Source organism: Ceratotherium simum, chromosome 8 (assembly GCF_057802395.1).
Source record: "Ceratotherium simum simum isolate JZ-2026a chromosome 8, ASM5780239v1, whole genome shotgun sequence".
Classification (NCBI taxonomy): Eukaryota; Metazoa; Chordata; class Mammalia; order Perissodactyla; family Rhinocerotidae; genus Ceratotherium; species Ceratotherium simum.
The window spans coordinates 78,713,717-78,736,076 of NC_141907.1; the positions used below are offsets into that span (position 1 = coordinate 78,713,717).

The following is a 22,360-nucleotide window of genomic DNA, read 5'->3' on the forward strand; positions in this document are numbered from 1 at the left end:
TGCGGCCAGGTAGCCATACGCCTGCTTTTTCTCTAAAGACATGTAAATACTCACAGCTGCCCTGCTCTCCTTCCTTATTGGCCATATTTGTTACCACTGCTCCCTCTGATCTGTTATGGAATTACTTAAAGGAATGATGTAATTCTTTAAACTCTTGTCTTATTTAAGGGACAGACAGATGGTTCCACTGTTGTTTTCCTTGAAAAGTGAGGGGAAAACCAACAACTGCTCTTAAAATTTCAAACAGCTGTAATGATGCATCGTTTCTAATTAAAAAAAAAATCCCCACAAGATTCAGAGTCAGGGAAATGCTAACCTCAACAATATAAAACACAGTTATTTCTGAAATATCTGGTTAGCGTCAGTGTTTTTCCATAACAGAATAATACTTGGTAAAGAATGTCTTTCATCATACGTAACTCTAGAAAGTGGACAGTAACTGCTGGTTTTAGTCACGGCAGGTCAAGCAGGTTTTTACTTAGTTGCTAACTGGTGCCATTCTGTAGGACCATTGGACTGAGCTCTGTTCTAAGTTAACTGTGCCTATAGCAGGGGTTTGCAACTTGAGCTTGCATCAGAATCACCTGGAGGACTTGCTACAACATAGATTACTGGATCCTACCTCCAGAGTTTCTGATCCAGGAGGTCTAGGGAATTCGTAGTTCCAACAAGTTAGCAGGTGATGCCGATGATGGTGGTCTGCAGACCACACTGTAAGAGCCACCACCGGCCTGCACCATGGTAGCATCATCACAAAGGGTAATTCAGGGTGGGCAGCGACCTGAAGGTACTGGGCTCCATGATTTTATTCCAATAAATGCAGTTTATTTCTACTCAATAAAAATTTATGGAGCATCATCATGAGTACAGTGTTTGACACTGTTGTGAATGCCAAGAAGTAAAAGATAGCGTTCTTGTCTTTGAGTAGCTTATAATTTAATTAGCAAGGAAATCGAATAGACCAAATGAACACAGGGCAATAAAAACTTGCCTGACCAGGATGAAAAGGCTGAAGAATCAAGAATGGAGAGTTAAGGAGGCATAGTTATTCAAAGGCCTTTGTGTAACTGATTGAAAATGTTGAGTCACCACCTTCTTGAGAAGGAAAGTCTTGTGACAGCTGTGCTGCTGTGGGAAGTGAAATGTCACCGAGGGTACAGAATGGTCTGCTGAAGCACAGAGTGCCTCACATGCGGCTGCCAAGCCTCAGTGGTTATTTTCATTTTTTCCAATAGGAACAATAAAATGTACCTTTATGTTTATTATGGGGATGAAATAAAATTATGATGTAAAGTAAAAAGAATAAGGCCTGACTCATCTTAGGTAACTATTGTTACTCTGTTAAATAAAGTGATGTACGTAAATCACCATTGCCTAGTTCATTGAAAGTATTTAGTACACGCTAGCTCCCTTCTCTCCACTTAAGAAGCCTTTATAATAATTCACATATGAAAAAGTGACAGGTGTAGAAATGGGAAGGAAAGGTAGAATCCAGTGAATATTATGAAAAAATTGTCTTGGGAATAATATAACGTTTAAACAATAGTGTATATCTTGATCTATTCATTTGATAGACTATTAAAAATATATTTAAAATCATGATTTAATGAGCAAACAATAGCATGAGAATTAATGAGAAAAAGGTGAAAAAAGCATTTTATATAATGTATGATCTAAGCTACGTAAATGTATAGAAAAATGGAAAATTGATATTGTATTATGTATTTCAATTTATTAAAATATATGTTTAAAGGCATGGGGTGAAAAATTACCAAGGCATTGAAATGGGGGACTGAATAAGAGGAAGAATTGGACAAGTTCATATTCAAACCTGAAGACTGGTTGGTTCTGTACATCATTTGGCTGTATGACTGTGTACACATTATATTCCTTTCTTACGTTACACGAAGACTTTACGTCAATCAAATTGTTTCTTCTTGCTGTATTTGCAAAATGTTCAGCCTTGTGCAAAAGAGCTAAGGTAGATTCACAGAGGAATCCATTAACCCTCTTATGATCAATAGTTCCAAGCCCATTACTACTATTGATTAATGAATACCAAACTTTAATCAAACATTATCAGTCAGTAACTTAAATTCACCCTTTAAGATCTTTATGAAGCTTATTCTCTTGAAGTAGATAACTAGATAATAAACTGAAAACTGAATAATACTACAAAAGTGCACATGAAGAAGCTGTGATTCTAGAGAGATATCAGAAGTAGGAGTGAGTACCTTATAAATACCTTGGGGTTGAAGAGTTAAGTTAATATGAGAAGATTTGATGTCTTTTACGATGTCCTCTGATCACCTAACAGTTAGTATTCTAACACATTGCTTCCTGTAGTAAACTGGAATTGAACTACTGATATGTTTTCTAATTAATTTGTCCTTTTAAAGTGTGATGACAACAGTGAGGGCTTCTGGCTTGACGTTGCCTTCTGATTTCTATTAAAAGAAGGTCAGTGACTGTCTAACTTACACCTCGGCAGAAAGTCATCAGGATAATATTTCTAGAGGAAGTGTTTTCAGAGTTGGTTTGAGGAAGATAAATGGTTTGCTGATTTTATCTGAAGTAACGGTGGTTTACATTGAAAGTAGATTTGGGTTAGATGGGCTACATTAAACTCTTCAGGCCTAATGGAAACAAATAAAAGACTTTGGTACAAAAATAAGTTTTCAAGATCTATCTTTGCAATTTAAACCTTTAGGAATTACCTGAATTGGGAACAATAAGGTGGCCCCCAAGGGAGTTGAAGGTCCCAAAGGCAGTACAGGATGGATCAGTCTGCCTTGCTAGACTCTGATTCTTCAGGCCGAGGGCCTCACTCTCCAACAAGGATTGGGTCATCTGAGGGGACAGCTTTGAAGCACACTCAGAGAGGTCATCCTGGGGGGTGACAGCACCTGAGGTGTTGTACACTTTGATTTTCAGGTTGGGCAGTGGATCCAGAATTGGAGAGTTAGTCATTGGGATCTTGTCCGAGACATCATGCAAGGCATAGACGGGGCCTCTGTACATGGCTGCAGCTGATGTGAGGTCTGGGGGTACTGCCAGGATATCTGAGTCGGAAAGAGAAAGGAAGTCCATTTGCATTCTCCATTCAGGCAACTTACATTAGTCAGACTCACTCTGACACTTTGTGAGCCAAAAGCAAAGCAACTCAGTGAATATTCGAGATGTATAGACTCTAAGCTTCTGCTGAAAATAGGGCAATTAGATGACTAGGATGCATTTTATTATTGGCTACAAATAAATAGACAAGTTCATTTTATATTTTGCCTTCATGTCTACTCATTGCTCCTAGGTATTTTGCTATTCCAATAGATTGGATTCATAGACAGTGATCCCCACTAGGTGACTGCTGGGTAATAGTTTCCCTTGTCTACACTGGATTTGGGGCATCTGTAAACCACCGTATTCAGAGCAATACAAGGTGTCCTGTCAAAAGGAAATAAAAAAAGGGACTCAAGAAATCAGTCAACGGATCTGTGTACTCTTTTCAAATAAAAGTTAAAAAGTATGACAGAGAAACCTGTTAAAGAAGGAAAAAAAAAAATGATGATTTGTGCACCTTGTCACCTCCAATCCATTATGTGAATGAAGTTAATACAGTAATGAACAAAACAGACCCAAATCCCTGTCTTGATGGAGCTTATGTTCTAGCTGAACCGCATGACCTGAATTTCACTGATTCTGACGCCCCACAGGAGACTGTTCACATGCATAGGTCACGGGTGTGAAGTGCAATGTTCACTGACCTTGTCTCGCTGCCTTGATGTTCACAGGCTGAAAGCCTCCATTGAGCGCCGAAGAGTCAATAATATCAGACTCAAAGTCACGGTGATTCTTCCGATACACAAACAGGGCCACGACTACAGAAATGGCCAGGCACAGGATCACTGCAATCACAATGCCAACATACAGAGCAACGTCATCTGAATCAGGAGCGGCTGGAGGGAGGAGGAAACACCGCACCAACCAGTTAGAGACACTTCCCACCGGACAGAGACCTGTTGCTATAATTTTTCAGACATGTATTGCCTTTTTTATAGGTTAATTTCAAATCTATTTCGAAAGCTATACAAAATGACTATGGCCTTTCAGTGGAAAATTAGCTCTGATTTCTTTTCCTTTCTCACTCTGCATCTATCCACCCACTAATCTATCTTATATTGGGCAGCGTAACAGACCATTTATTATGAGGCATAAAAAGAAACTAGAGCTAAAACTATCCCACCCCACAGCAAAAAAAGTTTACTACTAATTTCAGGTGGAAAAGTTTGGAAAGGGAGGCTTTGAATTCGTTGATAGTTCTTTCAAAACATAAACATAAACACTCTATTAGAAATATCTGGCATGTCCTGAATCTGTATATTTATTGAACCAGAATATTTTTCTAAGTATAATTCCCAGCCATGAGATTACTTTCCATAGCTCTCCTCTCATTTCCCCTGAATCGGTGAAGGGGTGGGTGGGAAGGGTGGAACTAAGCAAAGCAAATATTAGGAGCAAACATGTTGGATGTGAAAGGCGTGCTTTCAGAAGACCCGGATCCGGGGGGCAGAGGTTAATGCCGATAACTCCAGGCTTTTGACACAGATTCTGGATTAATTCTGAGAACACTGAGCTTCTCATGGTCTCTTCTCAGGATTCACATTTGAGTTACTCATTACTGGAATAAAATATAGCTCCATGGTGCGCTGAGTAAGATAAAGGCCTGGTACAGCGATCAGAAAGGTCAGACTACCCCAGAAGGCAATTAAGCATTTGACCAACACAGTGTGTCGTCATTTGGGAGATGTTTCTGGGTAAAGCAAGAAGAAAATTCCTGTAAATGTTGCATGTTGCCTTGGTGGCATAGAATATGCTCTGATCCAACTGCAAAAGGTGATAAGAGCTGATAATTAAAATAAAACAAACAAAATTAAACCTTTCCTGAATCCCACTGACATCTTGAAGTCTCTGTTTTTAGCTTTCTGTGACCTGCAAAAATTTTCAGCAAAGTTAAATGAAGCTCCTCCACTCACCGTAAAAGAGGTGTTCCAACTGGTCTTTCAGGTGGTCAGGAACAGACTTTTTATGCTCAATTTTATATCCATGGACATTTTGGGAGGACAGAATTTTCAGGTTTGTAGGTCCCACAACCTCCTAAAAGTTGAGGGACTACCACTCTTTGCTAAGACTCCCAGCCACCTGGTTTTTCTGGGGAGATGACTGGTCATGTAGATTGCCAGTGGCCCACGGGATCACCCACACCCTCCTGTCGTGGTGTCTGACTCACTGGCAGGATAAAGGAATTCCCTATTGGAAGGCCCTCCATCTCTTTTAGCATTTTGTGTTTAAATGTGAAAGGATTTTTTTTGTTGTTTTTAAACTACTATATTTCCCAATGTTTCCAGAATATCTGCTTTCCTATCAATCGAGTCAGTATTGACAGGTCTTCTCAGAACACCAGTGACATCCCCAACACTCTTGGCTGCCTGTGCACTGCTTCAAAGTGCTGACTTCACTTCTGCTGGGTTTTATCTGAGGGCCTGCAGCAGCAGCATTCTGGACTCTGGTCGGAATATTACATCCAAATCCTTAACGTTTTACTTTACCAGGCTGTAATCGCTTATTCAACATTTATGATTTCTACCTCATAGATCTGCATTTTCTCAACCCTTTACTTTTTTAGCATTTGAATCCTGCCCTTTGTTTGTACCAGCACGTTTCCTGATATGTTTGTCAGCCACTGGGACTGAAGATTTGAATGGTAGACTGATAGATTGTAAAGCTGGCAGAGACTTCAAATGACCCTTTCTTCTCTTCAGAGGCGACAATCTAATTTGTTTTTCATGTTAGAATGTATTAGGCACCTATTTCCTGTGCGCACATCTGTGATCCAAAGAGAGGTAAACTTGAACTGGGGGCGATAACGTTAAATGGTTATTCAGCAACATAAAAACCAAACGTCAAACTTACAAGAAAATCCATATTCATTCTGGGTTCTCTGTTCAGTTGAAATAGGATAAATGAAACCTTGAAAAAAAACAAAAAATGAAACAAAAATGGGAACAAAATCAAATTAATGAGGGAAACAAAATGAGAAGTATGAAACATGGTTTAATTAAAAGAAAAGGAAAAGAAACCCGTGGTCCTTTAAAATTCTGGTTCAGTACAGAATTATGATTTTGCATATCCTGTCTGCTCTGGAGTCTCACTAAGAATTAATAAGTAGGCAGATTGAATTTCAGAGCAAAAACTGGTCTCGAGTCACTAACTTTGGAGTGCTTAAAGTCTTTCTTTTATTGAGCATAAACTCTAATGGATCTAATTTATTTCAGACATCAAGGGTCATTAGCATAAGGAAAATCTTTTTTCCTTATCCCCGCCATATGCTTTAATTCCCAGGACATATTCAGAAAGGTTCTAAACAGTGTTTTTCTTTTTTATTTAATCATAACAGCTTGCTTTTGGTCTAATAGAACTAAAGAAGACCTGTCGTCCTTGGTCAAAGGTTAAAGACCCATTTACTGACTGAGCCCAGACCACCTCTCCCCTCCATCTCAAATCCACTTTTTGGATTTTCTGTTGTTTCATGCCCCCCCTTCCCCCATCCATTTAATAGGAATCCAATAGGTTTCACCCAGGGGCTGGGCAGTTTGTCAATGCAATGGAAACTGGATGCTTTTTATTTGAAATCATTCAAAAATCAATAGGGCTTAGAGGTTATAAGGTTACTTATTTTAGGGCTTCAGAGGAATGGTGTAAACTGGGAAAAATAAAAACCTCATCTCAACAGTAAGTGCAGAAATCACAGTAGCAGTTTTATTTTTCTGTCTTTTTAGTGTATTCCAAGGTAGGAAACATGATGATGATGATGATGATAATTAATGATAACAACAATAATGCGAAGTAGAAGATTGGGAAGAAACATTTTAAAAATGTGGCACATAAACTTTTTGAAGTGAAAAATCTATGGAAATTTTTAAAGTCTAACTTATAACTGGTACCCACAGTTTCAGAATATTTAATATTCTGCAACATATGAATTAATCAAATGATACAGCACCATTTGGATTAATCAAATCAAGATGAATAAGAAGCATGTGAATTAAACTTTCCTAGTAATACTCAAGGGCAAAAAATGTAGAGAAACTGCAAGAATCACAATTAACTGGTCCAAAACTAAAGGTCTGTAATGCTTTAATACTAAAGGTAACTCTAAATCGTGCCTCAGGTAGATCTTTTGTAGTTTGCAGAACACTCGGTTCTTACAAGCTATTTACCTATTTTGAGGAGCTAATTCTGGAGGAACATGCAGTGCTGCCTTAATGAAAGCGAGGTTTGCTGTAGCACAGACAGGTTTGCTCTGAATTAATTTTTAATGCTTTATTTTAGAGCAATGATTGCAACCTCCTACTCAGTTTTATAAATATTATATTCCTTATTTCAGTTGTCTGAGTCCATGTATTAGGTTTGATTTTCATTTTTAAACACTTCTGTCTGGTAATAACCTTTTTCTATTTACATTCTGTGAACTCAATAAAAGGACATCTGGGACATATACAGGCCCTAGAGAAAAGGTTATTTATTTTTGAAACTCAAAGACTTAAGACAAAACAAATTCACTGCTAGTGGAGGAGACCAGGTAATGGATGCCATCATGTTGGTAGGGATGATGCTAAGTAGAGGGATGTCAAAAGATTTATTTTTTTGCAGGTGAGAAGGCCTGGGAATGAGATAAAATAGGATATGTAGGGATGGTCTGATGTTCACTCTGAAAATTTTGATAAAAATCTGCTTGAGCCTGCTAGAGTAAGCACGAAAACTGTATCTTACCAAAAGAGAAGCATCTCTCCAGAGAGATGTAACATGCTCTGAAATTTCTCCCCGTGAAGCAGTTCTGGGTTCTCCTTGGCTTATATCCCTACTTCTCAACAGAATCCCTGTTCTTGACAGGCAGACCAAAGAATAACAAAACAGAACTTGATAATTTTGATTTTAATCTCAACTTTCCCATATTTATGCAGATCTGGACCACTCAATAAATATTTTTGTGGTTTATGGAATTTATCTGAGAAATGTAATGAAAGTTACATTTCATTCCAGGCATGGAAGTGGAATACATTCATTCATTCATTTAACAAATACTCTTGAACCCTGTTATACGCTGGGCTCTACTCTAGGCATAGAGGTACAAAGACAAACGAGATAGGAAAGTCCATGCTTCTAGTTCATCAGAAAATAAGCGCAAGTAAACAAAATAATAATAAAGACCATTTTGAATGCTGAAAAAGTTCTTTTAAACAAACAAAACAAAAGAATGTAATGTGGTTGGAGACATAAGGATGACCAACTCAGGGAATCAGGGAAGAATTTTTTGTTGAAATGAAATTTGAGCTTAAGTTGGAATGCTGAGAAAGAATCAGTCAAGCAAAGATCAGGAGAGCACTATGTTCCATGGAGAAGGACAGTAAATGCAAAACATAAAAATGGAGTGTTTGGAGGGTAGTGAGTGAGAGGAAGAAGGGAGGAGGTAGACTCAGAGGGTGAGCAGCAGCCAGATCATGTAGGCCTGCTGGTCCATGATGAGGCATTTCGATTTTTCTCTAAATGAAATGCAAATCCTGTGATCGAATGTAATTTTGAAAAGATCACTTTGATTTCTCCATAGATGATGGAGAGCAAAGTGACAGGATTTTATGGATGGTGTCTATACACATGGCTTGGGAGACGTGAATCAACAGATACATCAATATATTTGATGAAGTGTTTGCTTTCGAGGTTGTTCTAACATAAAATAAAAATAAAAAAATAAAAATCTCACAATAGTTATTTCTCATTGCCAATTAGGACCAATCTAGCTAAACTGTTATTTTCCTACATGGAAAAATTTAAGAGATGAGTATTAAGTATACTCACCAATGGTTCAACACCTCAGTTTACTCTGTTACGGAAACACTGATAAAAAGTTTTGTAGGCAACGCTGTAAAACTTTTTCCATCCTTTCAAAACACTTCTGCAACTATACAACTAAAACATCACTTAGGAGGCTGGGTATCAGAGAAGAAGGGGATTACTGTTCCATTCCCTAAACAAGGGGAACACAGAATCACTTTCTAGAGTGTGTTTTTACGCTTCTCCATCTGATCCATCTCTCACAGAACAACAGGGGACATTTTCTTCAGCTAATGAGATGACCCTGCTGAGAGCAGTCTTAGCAATAACAGGAAATACCATCTCTGGCAGAATGCAGTGCAAAATAATTGTTTTTAGTGTCACTATCAACAGCTTGGTTCATAAGTTAGGGATTTCAGTTAACTTTCCCACTACTTGAAAGTAAGGCTGACTGAAAATGCACCGCAGCTGTTGGCTGAGACGGTGGAACTGAGTTTTGCAGTTTCCTGGACTTCAGCCTGACTCCCAGCTCTGCCACTGCCTTAGCTATGAGAGCTTGCTCCAACTACTTCACTTCGCTAAGCTTCAGTTTTCTCATCTGTGTAAGGGGATACAATACTCACTTGCATATAGTCATGGAAAGGATAAATGACATTTGTAAAGTGCTGGTACATTGCAAGCAATCAACGGTCAACAGCTATATCAATATCATTATGATGCCCATTATAAGTACACTAAGATGCTGGGTTCTTAAGGGATCTTATTTGCAGTTGACACAGCCTATTACTTAGTAAGAGACCTTCGGAAATTTGCTTAAATTTCAGGTTCTCTAGTTAATTATAGAGACAAGGAGCCCAGATTTTCTGAGAAACCATGAGCAATGCACTCTTTTAAGTACTGTACACTCTTTCACGCTCTCCTTGTCAAGAGGTTTATTCCTGGCCTTTGTGGCTTCTGGCAAAGATATCATGGCATGTTTCAGAAGCAAATTTCCAGGGCCAGAGTGCAACTTGATGCTAAAATGGTTTCTCAACCAGGAGTGGCACCCCTTCTAAAGACGGTGTTTGGAAACAGGGCAGGGGAGGTGCTTTTGGTTGTCGTAGTGATTAAGGGGATTATTTGTGGCATTTAGTGAGTGAGGGCCAAGGATACTGAACATCCTGCAGCGGGAAGGGCAGTCTTGCCAGGGAAGAACCAGAACAAAACGCACCTCCATAGATAACAACTTTCAAAATCACCTCTGGTGGACTGACTGCATGAGCACAGGATGGGGCTCGGGGGTGGGCGCAGGACTTGTCCCTACCGGCTGCGGTAGCCTCGCCACCTGCAACCCGGGGGAGCCAAGCCCAGAGCAGTGCTTCTGCTCTGGGAAATGCTCAGGCCCTATACATCTGCGCTTTTTTTTCGTTTGGTTTGGTTTTTGTTACTTTTAAAGAACATTTATTTTTCAAAGGAGAAATTTTCCTGACCTGCGAGGATAGGGCTTGGAGGAAGTTTGATTGTGAGAGAAACTTTAAGGAAGTGAAGGCATAAACAATCTGAAAACCAGAGCAGAGTAGGCTGTCTTAAATAGTGAAATACTCCTTATGCTAGAGAGCCATCTCCTAGTTGCTTAAAACATCATTTTAAAAGATGATCTAGTCCAACCTTTTTCAGGTGAGGAAAATGAGTCCCAAAGATGAGGAGTTTTTTTTTTTTTTTTCATGAGGAAGATCGGCCCTGAGCTAACATCCATGCCAATCCTCCTCTCTTTGCTGAGGAAGACTGGCCCTGGGCTAACATCTATACCCATCTTCCTCCACTTTATATGGGACGCCGCCATAGCATGGCCTGACAAGTGGTGCCTGGGTGCGCGCCCAGTATCCAAACCCCGGGCTGCCAGCAGTGGAGCTGGCGCAATTAACCGCTATGCTGCAGGGCTGCCCCAATAAGTGATATTTTAAAGTTACCAAAAGTGTTGAGACTAAAGTTTGGTTTCCACCCTCCTGTCAGTAAAGCTGATGATGCATGTTTTGCTTTGTCCAACTCTGGGTGGCCCCAGGCACCTCTATGTTGACTGTAGATTTGGTCTGTTAATATAACAATTTTCCAGCCAATGGCAGTAAAGTGACTTAAGGAAGGAGTGACTTTTTCTAATTTTTACAAGGTCATCCTTTAGAGAGAGATGAGGTTGCCATCTTTTTCAGCTGACATCTGTTATAAAAGATGAGAGCCCACGCCGAAGTCTCCTAAAAAGGAGAGCGAGCTTCCCTTGGTTACACACAGCAGTGAGTCACATCAAGTTATCCTGAAGTCCACGGCTCCTAATTGTGCAATAATATGCCTGAACATAGCCTATTTCGTCAGTTTATATTTGGGAAATCTTAGGAACAATGCCGGAAACTATATGTAAATCTTCATTTCCCCAGTGAACAGCAACTGCTTTGATTTTTCTAGTCTTTAAAAAAATTTTTTTTCATGCAATATGGATAATAGACGATAGCCAAAATGATCATGATTTTATGATTAATTTTTTAAAAAAGATAATATTCTGTTTTTATGCCATAAGTAGAATTTTAATAGAAAAAATTAACAAACAAATATGCTGATGTGAGAAATGTCAGAACCTCTGAGCAATCACTGGGCAGGTTTAAATTCCTCAAAATCAAATCTATGCCCTTAGTAACTCTCAAACCCCCGGGAGTTAAAATAGATCATTGATTAGAATTTTCCGTTTTAACCCCTTTCTACCTGCAGGCTAAGGAGCCCGACCATAGAGTGGTGGAGGGACTTGCCTCACAGCATAAAGCTGGCGACACAGGGCCGCCCCGTGGCTTAGCGGTTAAGTGCGCGCGCTCCGCTGCTGGTGGCCCGGGTTCAGATCCCGGGCGCGCACCTACGCACCGCTTCTCCGGCCATGCTGAGAGGCGCGTCCCGCATACAGCAACTAGAAGGATGTGCACCTATGACATACAACTATCTACTCGGGCTTTGGGGGAAAAAAAAGGAGGAAGATTGGGGGAAAAAAAGGAGGAGGATTGGCAACAGATGTTAGCTCAGAGCCCGTTTTCCTCAGCAAAAAGAGGAGGATTAGCACGGATATTAGCTCAGGGCTGATCTTCCTCTCAAAAAAAAAAAAAAAATGCTGGCGACACAGCAAAGCCAGGGTCAGATCCCAGCTCTCAGCGACAGCCCAACAGGCTTTGTAAGGATTGTCTGGGCATTAATTAGTCGATTTAAATGAGGAGAGATGAGGAAATAATAGAAAAGGGCTTGATAGGTTCATGGCTTAATTTGCAATTCATTTATTGAATGAGGTAATGCTAATCATTTAGACTATAAAATCTCTCTCCATTTGAAATATTATCATTGATATTCATGAAAAAGCTAAAATAACAAAGAGATTTTTATCCTTAAATGAAACAACTTCCAAACAGTGTCTTTTGTTTCAGTTGTGGGGCAAGTGAAGAGGTGCACCAGGGAGGCATTCCTACGCTAATGTAACTGGGAGCCATGCTAGAATGATGGCCTGGTCCATGCACGATAATCACATTGTTTTTGGCATAAAACCCTACAATAAGTAAATATTTAGAGAAACATTGTTTCTCTCAAAAACGATGCCAACAGGAAAAAAGAATAAACATCAATAGTTGGAGAGACACTAAGCATCAGAAGAAAATTTTAAAGCAATAAAAGCTGACAACCACTTGCTCCCAGCATCCAAGAGCCCACATGCAAAAAGGTTTATTTCAAAATGAGACAGTTTGGTTTCATATGCTGGCTCTTGCACTAACTCGTCTTGGGCGCTGGGTGGGCTGTTTCAATTTTACACCTCAGTTTCTTCCTTTGCAAGATCGAGCTATTATTAGGGGATCATCAAAAGTTCTGTCAGGTTATTTTTTGTGCTTCTTGAGTTTGATTAAATTGAACTCAGGTCAATTTTGTTTCAGCTCGGCCATGTCTAACACAGTAGATTAGAGTCAGAAGCAACTTATGCCAGGGCCTAACTCAGTGCATTTGGTGGAAAGTGAATAAAATTAAAATTACATCTATAATTCCTTTAAATTCCTAAAATATATATGATACAGTAATTTTTCTGTCCTCCAAAGTTTAAGAACCACTGAGCCAGATTTAAGAAACACCTAAAAGGAAAGTCTTTATGTAGATGTCTGGGAATTAAAACTCTCTGTCTGTAGATTATCAAATTCCTAGCAAAAAGGGAGGTGGGCGGTGTTTTATAAGGTGCTCCTGCTTGCCTTCAAGGCTTAGTCATTATATTTCAATATGGAGCTGCTTCTATGACCTAATACAGCTAAATAGATTTTACGATATTGTGAGGATTATGGGGGGTAGTATGTAAGTTATGAATATGACATGACAATTTTAGTTTATAAAAGCATTAGGTGTGTTCTGTAAAAGTACCTGTTTCAAACCACCAAGTTTTGGGTTAGTTTTAGCATATGTATCTACCTGAAGTACACTAGACCCCCTCATAAGATCTGTCCTTATTTGTATGATCCTAGCATTAGAAGACTCTGTTTCCGAGGGATTTTCCCCTCTCCTCGACCTGGCTGCTTGGTCTTTTTTTTTGGCCAGTGATTTTACATTAAGCCAAAATATGTGATTTTTTTCTCACCCCAATTACATTTCTTTTGATGCAAATGTTCTTATTAAAAACCTCAAGGGCCATTCAAAATAAACATGTCCAGATTTTGTTGTTTTCCTTTTAGGTTGGTTCTAGGAAGCCCATCAGGACTGCACTAATGATGTCAAAGGTCAGGTCTGTCAGACACTCACGGTCATTTATTATAATTTACCACTCTTCTGAGGGATTATTTATTGACAGGAGCTTAAGGAACTCCAAATAAATGAATACATAAATTCTAGGACATGACAACAAAAACTGAAGAGAACATTTGCTTATCACTGATGTCAGTTATCTAAACTGCCGTGGTAACTCCTGCCCCAGCCTTCACAGGACAGTGGGTAGACCACACCTCACTAAAACTGATCCACAGCCCCGTTCCCCCAGTTCCCACCAGTTCCCACCACGCCCCTCTGAACATGAGGAGCAGGGAATTAACATCCCAGATGCAAAAGTCTTAGCTTGTGACTCATAGTAGGTGAAGAATAAATGTCCTAAATTGAACTCAACAGTGAGGTAAAATCAAACCCATAGCTCAGCTGCCCAAGTGGTTTTTTTTTTTTTTTTTGATGAGCAAGATTAGCCCCGAGCTAGCATGTGACGCCAATCCTCTTTTTGCAGAGGAAGGTTGGCCCTGAGGTAACATCTGATGCCAATCCTCCTCTTTTTGCTGAAGAAGATTGTCCCTGAGCTAACATCTGTGCCCATCTTCCTCTATTTTGTATGTGGGATGCCACCATAGCATGGCTTGATGAGTGGTGTGTAGATCTGTGCCCGGGATCCGAAACTGCAGACCCTGGGCTGCCGAAGCAGAGCACATGAACTTAACCATTACGCCACCGGGCCGGCCCCCTCAAGTGTTTTTAATGCAGTAGATTCTATCCCCATCAATGCTCCTTAAGAAAAATAACAAACTATTAAATCCAACGGCAATGATATTATAATCCATGGTAGCAAAGACATCTGACAGAAATAAAGTGATGAAGACTCAGAAGTAAAGAGGCTGGTTTCTAGCATACGTATCACTCTATCTGCTGGATTTTTAGGCAAAAAGAAAACTTCAGCGAAAGCCTGGCCCTGCACTTATGTGATCCTGAAGGAGTCCACACTTTGCTGTGGTTGTGAAAGGCGGTACCTTTCTTGATCCCCTCGGAGTTTCTTTCCATCCTAGGAGCTGAAGACCTTGCATTTGTCCTCTCACACTAATCTGTTTGGGGGCTCCATAGGTGTTCAGCAGGTTTCTGTGGGCTAAAGCTTCTAACCACATCCCTGCTTTCAAAAGCAGGAAAATGTTTTACCAGAAAGGAAAAAAGCTAAAGCAAACCGCACTTATTGTACCGGAGACAGCAGAGCACTGTGTCGGGCAGCCAGTCCCAGTACAGAATATTTATTTGCCAGCTGGGGCACTATGCATATCAAGGACTAGACAAACACAGCTCTGACATCAACTTCTTCCAGACTACAGATAAAAGCACTCACTGTCTGATACTCACAGTTATGCTTTCCTATCAAACTGCTGTGTTGACAAGAATTTGACTGGAAACTGACTAGCACCTTCTCAAATGCTTACCACAGTGATTATAAACACATCATTCTACAGTCAAGAAAAGACTATTTGTAAGGTAAAGTATTTCCCCACATTAAATGCACCTGGGATTCCGGGGGCCCTGGTATGCAGTGTGTCCACACCACAATTTGCACACAGAGTTCTGCCACTTCCTCTGTACATGAGATTTAATGAAAGAGCTGTGTGACATGTAAATGTTTTAATGAGTAGAAAGCGCTCAATTTGCAGACTGCATAACATTTAATTTCCCAAAGTCAGGAGGTTCACTGATGCAGACACAATTCCAGGCAGTACTTGTTTGTAAATTGAAATTTTTAATTTGTCTACTATGGCATAAACCTTCTTCAGCAAGAAGGAGGAATTCTGAATTCAGATCTGAACTGTTACATATCCCTACGTGGGACTCCAATCTTTAAATGAGATTAAAAACTAAAGTCTATACGAATAGCTGCAGTATGTGATAATCTAATTGAGTGTATTCATAAGTACATACAGAGCGCCATTTCTAGACCAAGCCACATCTATAGTCTTTGGATTGCTGTTTTCAAAAGGAAGAAGTAAGCATGGATTAAACCATTACATGCCAACCATCACAAAGTAGATCTTACTACAGATTCATTATAAAGATTATAAAGGTTAAAAGTTATCAGGTCTTGATAATAAAATTGTATTTCAAAATAAAAGGTAGATATGCTTATTGGCTTAGCATTTTTGGAGATTGTCTTGAGTGCTTTTTTCTTCTTCTGTATCTCTTTTTCTGTGTCTAGTGTTGTCTCTCTCTCTCCAGAACAATTTTATGTAAATCCTATTTCAAGACTATATGGCAGGGGCTGGCTCCATGGTGTAGTGGTTAAGTTTGGTGCGCTCCACTTTGGTGGCCCAGGTTCGTGGGTTCAGATCCCAGGCATGGACCTACACCACTCATCAGCCGTGCTGTGGTGGCAACCCACGTACAAAATAGAGGAAGATTGGCACAGATGTTAGCTCAGGGCAAATCTTCCCCAGCACAAAAAAAAACAAAAACAAAAACAAAAAGACTATATGGCAAAACCAGGGGCTATTTTCATATAATTTTAGGGATGATATAAAGAAATCTAAATGGGTACACAGCACAATGGACCTTCCATTACAGCCTTTTGAATAAGACACACTATTCTGTAGTATCATTAAATAAAGAGTCTATTCTGTTATTAACATTATTAATGATGTCAGACACATCAGACATCCATGTTTAGTTGCTTTCAATAGTGAAAAATATTCCGTCATTTCCCTTTCTTGTTCAATGTAATCTATACCTTTAAGCATACCTAAAAATTCTAGTTTTTAATTTTTTTTTCAATTAACAATATGCTTATTAAAAAATGTTCAACTTCTTTCTGGGACATTAAGTGACTTTGATGGTTTTTAATTATCCTTTAATAAGACATTCTACTGAAATAACACCAACTCTGGAAGTTCTTAATTTAAAGGTGGTGTCTCCAGTGTAGAAACTACTTTTTCAGGCCAATGAGGATCTATCCAGTGTAATATATACATGATATAGATTACTTCAATATCAACTAATGTGTATGGATGGCCTAAAAAATTTAGTGGAGCTTCTAAAATTGCTTAAAGACCATGACCTTGTTTCACAAATGAAATTACCTAGCATCACATAATGAATCCAATTTATCAAACAGTTTAAGGATAAGTATGGTTGTGAGGACAGAGTGATATGTACATGATAGGCAACTGGGAAATAATGTAACACCATAACTCAGGTCCAAATCCCCGTGTCTTCAAAATCCTTTTACATGTGCACTTGATTTACTGGCTATAAGTAACTCTTGCCACCTGGGCTTTTATACAACTAGGTTTTATGCAAATACTTTTTTGGTAATCTAATTTGAATCTAATCCAATTTGAATCAATGTGACCAAATTCCCAGGACGAGTCAGTGATATTGCTACATCTCAAATCCTGAGACTCCTGCTTCCAAGATCTTTCACTTGTTCTAGCCAATCCTCAACATCTCTTTTTTAAAAAGTCATTTACAATTATAAACATAACGAAATACTAAGAATAAAGAATATGGAGAATAGAAAGTATATTGAAGAAGAAAAAAATTACTTGTAATCTCACTAGTGTAAATTTCATTTATCTTTTTCCTAAGCTTGCTTTTATATAGTTATGATTAAGTGCATATATAAACCCATATTTTGCTTTTCCATGTTAAACTATCATCAATATTTTAGTGGCATATGATATTCCATATGGAAGTAGCATCTATTACTTAACCATTGCTCTAATATTAAACTTTTGGATTTTGAATATTTTACAATAAAATACAAAGAATATGAACATACTTGGCATAGATCTTTTTAGGTATTCATATTAATTACTTAAAATTTATTCATTGAAGTAGGATTACTGGGTTAAATGGTATGAACAATTTTAAAGCTCTTAACTCATATTGTCAAATTGCTTCCAGAAATAATTGTGAAAATTTGTATTCCCATTAGCAAAAATAAAAGATTCTACTTTACTGTACATTTGCTAACATTTAGCATTACCATATCTTTAAAATATTGAATAATTTTGTAAGTAACCCTCAAAAACTTTTGATTAAAAATTTAAATTGGCATTGAGGAAATACCTAGATTTCTAAGATTTCTTACACAGACAACTAATAGCCTGGTAAACAATTTAGAAAACTTTTGATTAATTCTTCAGTGAAAAAGGAAACATTCTAAAAACTATAAAGTCTAAGAATAACAAAAATCTAAGTTAAGACTATAAGCAAAAAAATCTCTAATATGTGTTACTTAGGCATAATAGGAAATGGAATTGAATTAAGGACGGCCGAATCAGATAGTCAAAGCCATTAACTGGGCATTGTTAAATAAAGATTGAACTATATTGTAAGTTCCACCTCTTAACTTTCAACTTTTCTCTATAATTATGATTTAAGTATGTCTCATAAACAGTACAAAATTAGATTTTTGCCTACAATTTTGAATTTCCTTTAACAGGTGAATTTAATTCATTTACATTATTATCCCTGATATATGATGATCCTTGACATATATCACCTTATTTATCGTTTTCATTTACCACATTTTTCTTCTTTCTTTTTTGCTCCTTTCCTGCTCTTAAAAATCTTATTTTGAATTTATGCACTTAACTTTTATGTGTGTAGTCAGTCTTAACACATTAACTGGACCACTTGAATCAGTAAAGTCTTATGCAAATAGTATTACTGTTCTTTCCCTGAACAATATATGCAAATTAGAAAATTTTAACTTAGATCACATCTTCCCATATTCTGTGTTAATATTATCTAGAATTTAGTTCCATCTTATTTTCAACTTCCCCTTAATTAGTCTCTCTTTTTTTAAAAGAATCATTTTTATTTTTAGTAGTTTACTCAGTGAGAGTTTGTGTGTAGTAAGTCCTCTCTATCTTGATTTTCTGACAATATGTTTAATTTTTGTCTCTTGAGTAATACATGTGGATTTTCTCATTCCATCCTCCACATTCTAACTTCCCTTTATAAATTCACTCACTTTCTTTCTTGTATTCGGAGAAGTCTCAAGAGACCTACATTCCAGTTTACTAATTTTCTCTTCAGCTTTATCTAAAGTTGTCTCTGATCTGATCTGATTTTTAACCTTCCATTGAGTTTTAACTTTCAATCATCATATCTACAATTCTAGACATTCCATTAAATTTTTCCCTAAATCTATCTGTCCTTTTTACAGTATTCTATTCTTTCATTTGTGCTTCTATTCCTTTTAACAATACAGTTGCTCTCTTTATGTATTTTTTATTTTTTTATTTTTTGTGAGGAAGATCAGCCCTGAGCTAACATCTGTCGCCAATCCTCCTCTTTTTTCTCAGGAAGATTGGCCCTGGGCTAACATCTGTGCCCATCTTCCTCTACGTTATGTGGGATGCCTGCCACAGCATGGTTTGATAAGTGGTGTGTAGGTTTGCACCCAGGATCTGAAACTGTGAACCCCCGGCCGCCAGAAGTGGAGCGTGCAAACATAACCACTATGCCACTGGGCGGGCCCCTGGTCTCTTTATTTTTATTTATTTTATAGTCTCATTCAGATTGCTCTATGAATCCATATTATGAGGGTACTAACTCATCTATTTATTAATTTGCTGACTCTTCCTTACAGCAGACTGTTCCCTTGGGTGGTATGAAAATTTGTACTGTAAACTCATTTTCAGAAGTGGGCTATTTTTATCACAGAGCAATGCACTTGAGTTGTGGAAAGAACTCTAGAGAATGTCTTGCTGTTTGCTTCTGCTGGTACCCCAGAGGTTTCACCAATTATGTAAATTATGCATCTTTTGTTTTTTGCTCCTTATACTGTATTTGAGACTCCATACCAGAGCTGGGTGTAGGATTGTGGTTTTATTATAGGTTTTATTTAAGTGAGGACTTCATTTTTCTTTTCTCTACCATTAATTTTCCTTGGTTTCTCTGGGCTGGTGGGTAAAAATTTTTAGTTTTTTTTCATGGTGGGGGAAGCCATTTATGAGACCCAGCTTTATTCAGGGTTCTGGTTTTCAACTCTCAGCCTCAGGCTTTCTCACATCCATGGCTTCTGCCTCTGTGCCAAAAATGAAACCCTAACTCCCAATCCCTAGGACCTACATGCATGTCCAGTGCCCCTCTTGGTTATTCTGGTGTCCACTCATAAGTTACCTTTCTAGATTTGAGTTTCTACTTCATTTCTGGCACTTGAGGATTTCTCTATCTTTCTTTTGAACTTGATTCTCTCTCTCTCCCCTTCTCTCTCTCACACACACACAAACATTCCACATGTGTGTGTGTCTTTTAATATTTTTTCCAATATTTCTACATATTTTGAGTCAAAGGTATTTATAGTGAGAGAGGTGGTTAAGGAAGAAATGTGTCTGAATATGATTGTTTTGAACAAATTAGTGAATAGACATCGACAGTAGTATATTCTATATATTTCACATTGTATTGCTCTTAAGTACCAATTTGGCTTTTAAAATATACTACACCATTTTATCTTGGTAACTCTGAATTCTATTGACATCCATTATGAACTCTGAATCTCTCCTACTAGCAGTATATCTGCATTTATATCAGAATCATTTGTACATAATTTTGAGTAGATTCAGAGGCTGTATTGCATACCTGGTTCAATGGTAAGTAGGCTAGCTTTATTTTGAGATAATATTGCAATACTGATGAACAACTATTTATTAATGTATTGAAGACACTAGCTTTCCTAAAGTAAATAAACATTAAATGATAATTCCTAATTGTCAAGTGCAACTTTCTGGCTGTCTTTTCTACTTCCATTATTTTTCTTAATACAGACCTTGTCACTCTTGCAAGCTTGGTACTTTCACTATTAGAAAGCCTTTTGCTTTCCAAAATAAGGGCCAAGAGCAATACTATTTCTTTGCAAGACTTTGTCAGCAATGCTATGCCAGAAACACCCAGCTTACTGGTAAACAGAAACTACAGCTTTCATTGTAAAATACTATAATTACACAGTGCAGCAATATCTCTGTGGTTTTCATCACTGAGGAAATCAATAGTAGTACAGACTACAATTCTCTGTTGCACTAGATTAGATATAGGAGGGCAGATGAAAGAGTTTATTGACTTAGTAGCGGCTGTTACTGTAGCAAATCAGAATTGTAGAAGGAGATAGCTTTTTAACTGACTGATTTTAACCCAAACACCCAAATGTTTCAGTCTAACAAGAGACTTGATAAAAACAAACAAACAAACAAAAACAAACAACAGAAAACCCCTCTTATAGCCTCCTTCTCCTTTCTTATTTACACACAGACTTCATGCCATCATTATTGGTAAATATCCAATCATAAGAAAAAATTCTGTTAATGCTGTAAGAAATAAGCCAAATGCTAAGGGGATGCTATGGCATGAAAGTCTTAATTTGAATATTTCATGTTTGTATTTGACAATTGTCATAATCTAGAATGTGTCATTTTGTGTAACTAATAAAAGACTTAGTGTTCCATCTTGCAGCATTGTATTCCTTGTTAAATACGTCCCTTTGGGAATTTTTAAATATGCACAATAGAAGCAGTAGGCATTAAATCACCCACAGTTGAAATATACTGAGAAAGGGAGAAAGAGAGAGAAAGAAACTTCAAATATTGTTATTTTTCAATCATACGAAGCAATTTGTTCCACATTAAAGGACGACTACCAAATTATAAAAATGTTAAAAAGAACAGCTTGTGTGTGGAATGTTTTTATTTTAATCCTCAACTCAAACTCACGCCTAGAGGAACAAACCCTGCATTGCTAGATAAATGGTTAGTAAGACAGCTGTATTCTTCTCCTTCTTGCGTTTCTGGAACAAACTTAGCGAGATGCACAGTGGCAGTCCCCAAGTCACATCCAGAAGCTATGCTTTACACGCAGCAGCAGCCCTTCTCAAAGACTGCAATGTCCTTGGACAGAAAAATAAGAAGCCTATTAGATTTTTATTCTGTGTCAACAACATAACGACTCATTTGTATTTTAAGTAAGGTTTCTTTTTAAAGGTCTCTGTGTGTATAGACTTTGGAAGGTAAATAGAATTTCATAAATATGGTGAAAATAAAAAAGAAAAATGTCATTTATTCTTAAATGATAAATACAAATACTTCTACACAAATACATTTGGTTGCTTGTATTCCGCAAGCAATTTGTAACGTTATAAGATGTCAACATTCAGCCACCATTAGTTAAGATCCAAAGACAGGACGTTGTTTGATCCATTCATCTGCATAGGTGTGATGTCATAGCAATTCTTAGTACCTTAACTCTTGGTCACGAAAGATATGGTAAATTGTGCACACCTAAGGGCTCCTCAATAAAGGGGTAACAGTTCGCAAGTATGGAAATCAAACTACCAACTCAGTAAGAAAATCTAGGGAACAAAGCCATGAAAAATGGGGAATATGTAGCTTATAGCACCCATTATATTCCTGAGCCAATCTTCTATCACCATTTTTAAAATTTATTTTTGTTAACATTATTTCATTTATTTTTTATTTTATTTTTTTTTTAAAGATTTTATTTATTTTATTTTTTCCCCCCAAAGCCCCAGTGGATATTTGTATGTCGTAGCTGCACATCCTTCTAGTTGCTGTATGCGGGACTCGGCCTCAGGATGAACGGAGAAGTGGTGCCTCGATGCGCACCCGGGATCCGAACCCGGGCCACCAGCATCGCAGCGCGCGCACTTAACCACCAAGCCACAGGGCCGGCCCAACATTATTTCATTTAAATA

At 38.0% G+C, this 22,360-nt stretch overlaps 1 protein-coding gene across 2 annotated transcripts in view; it reads right to left on the bottom strand.

Moving 5' to 3' along the window:
• UNC5C (unc-5 netrin receptor C) overlaps positions 1-22,360 on the bottom strand; it is a 375,945-nt gene that overhangs the window by 43,545 nt on the left and 310,040 nt on the right. For both annotated transcript variants that reach the window (XR_015552960.1, XM_004430980.3), the window contains exons 8-10: positions 5,968-6,024; positions 3,762-3,953; positions 2,718-3,062 (exon numbers count right to left, since the gene is read on the bottom strand). Coding sequence is in view for 1 of the 2 variants with exons in the window: in XM_004430980.3 (XP_004431037.1) it covers positions 2,718-3,062; positions 3,762-3,953; positions 5,968-6,024 (594 nt within the window). In the remaining variant the exon portion in view is untranslated. The remainder of the gene's footprint in view (positions 1-2,717; positions 3,063-3,761; positions 3,954-5,967; positions 6,025-22,360) is intronic.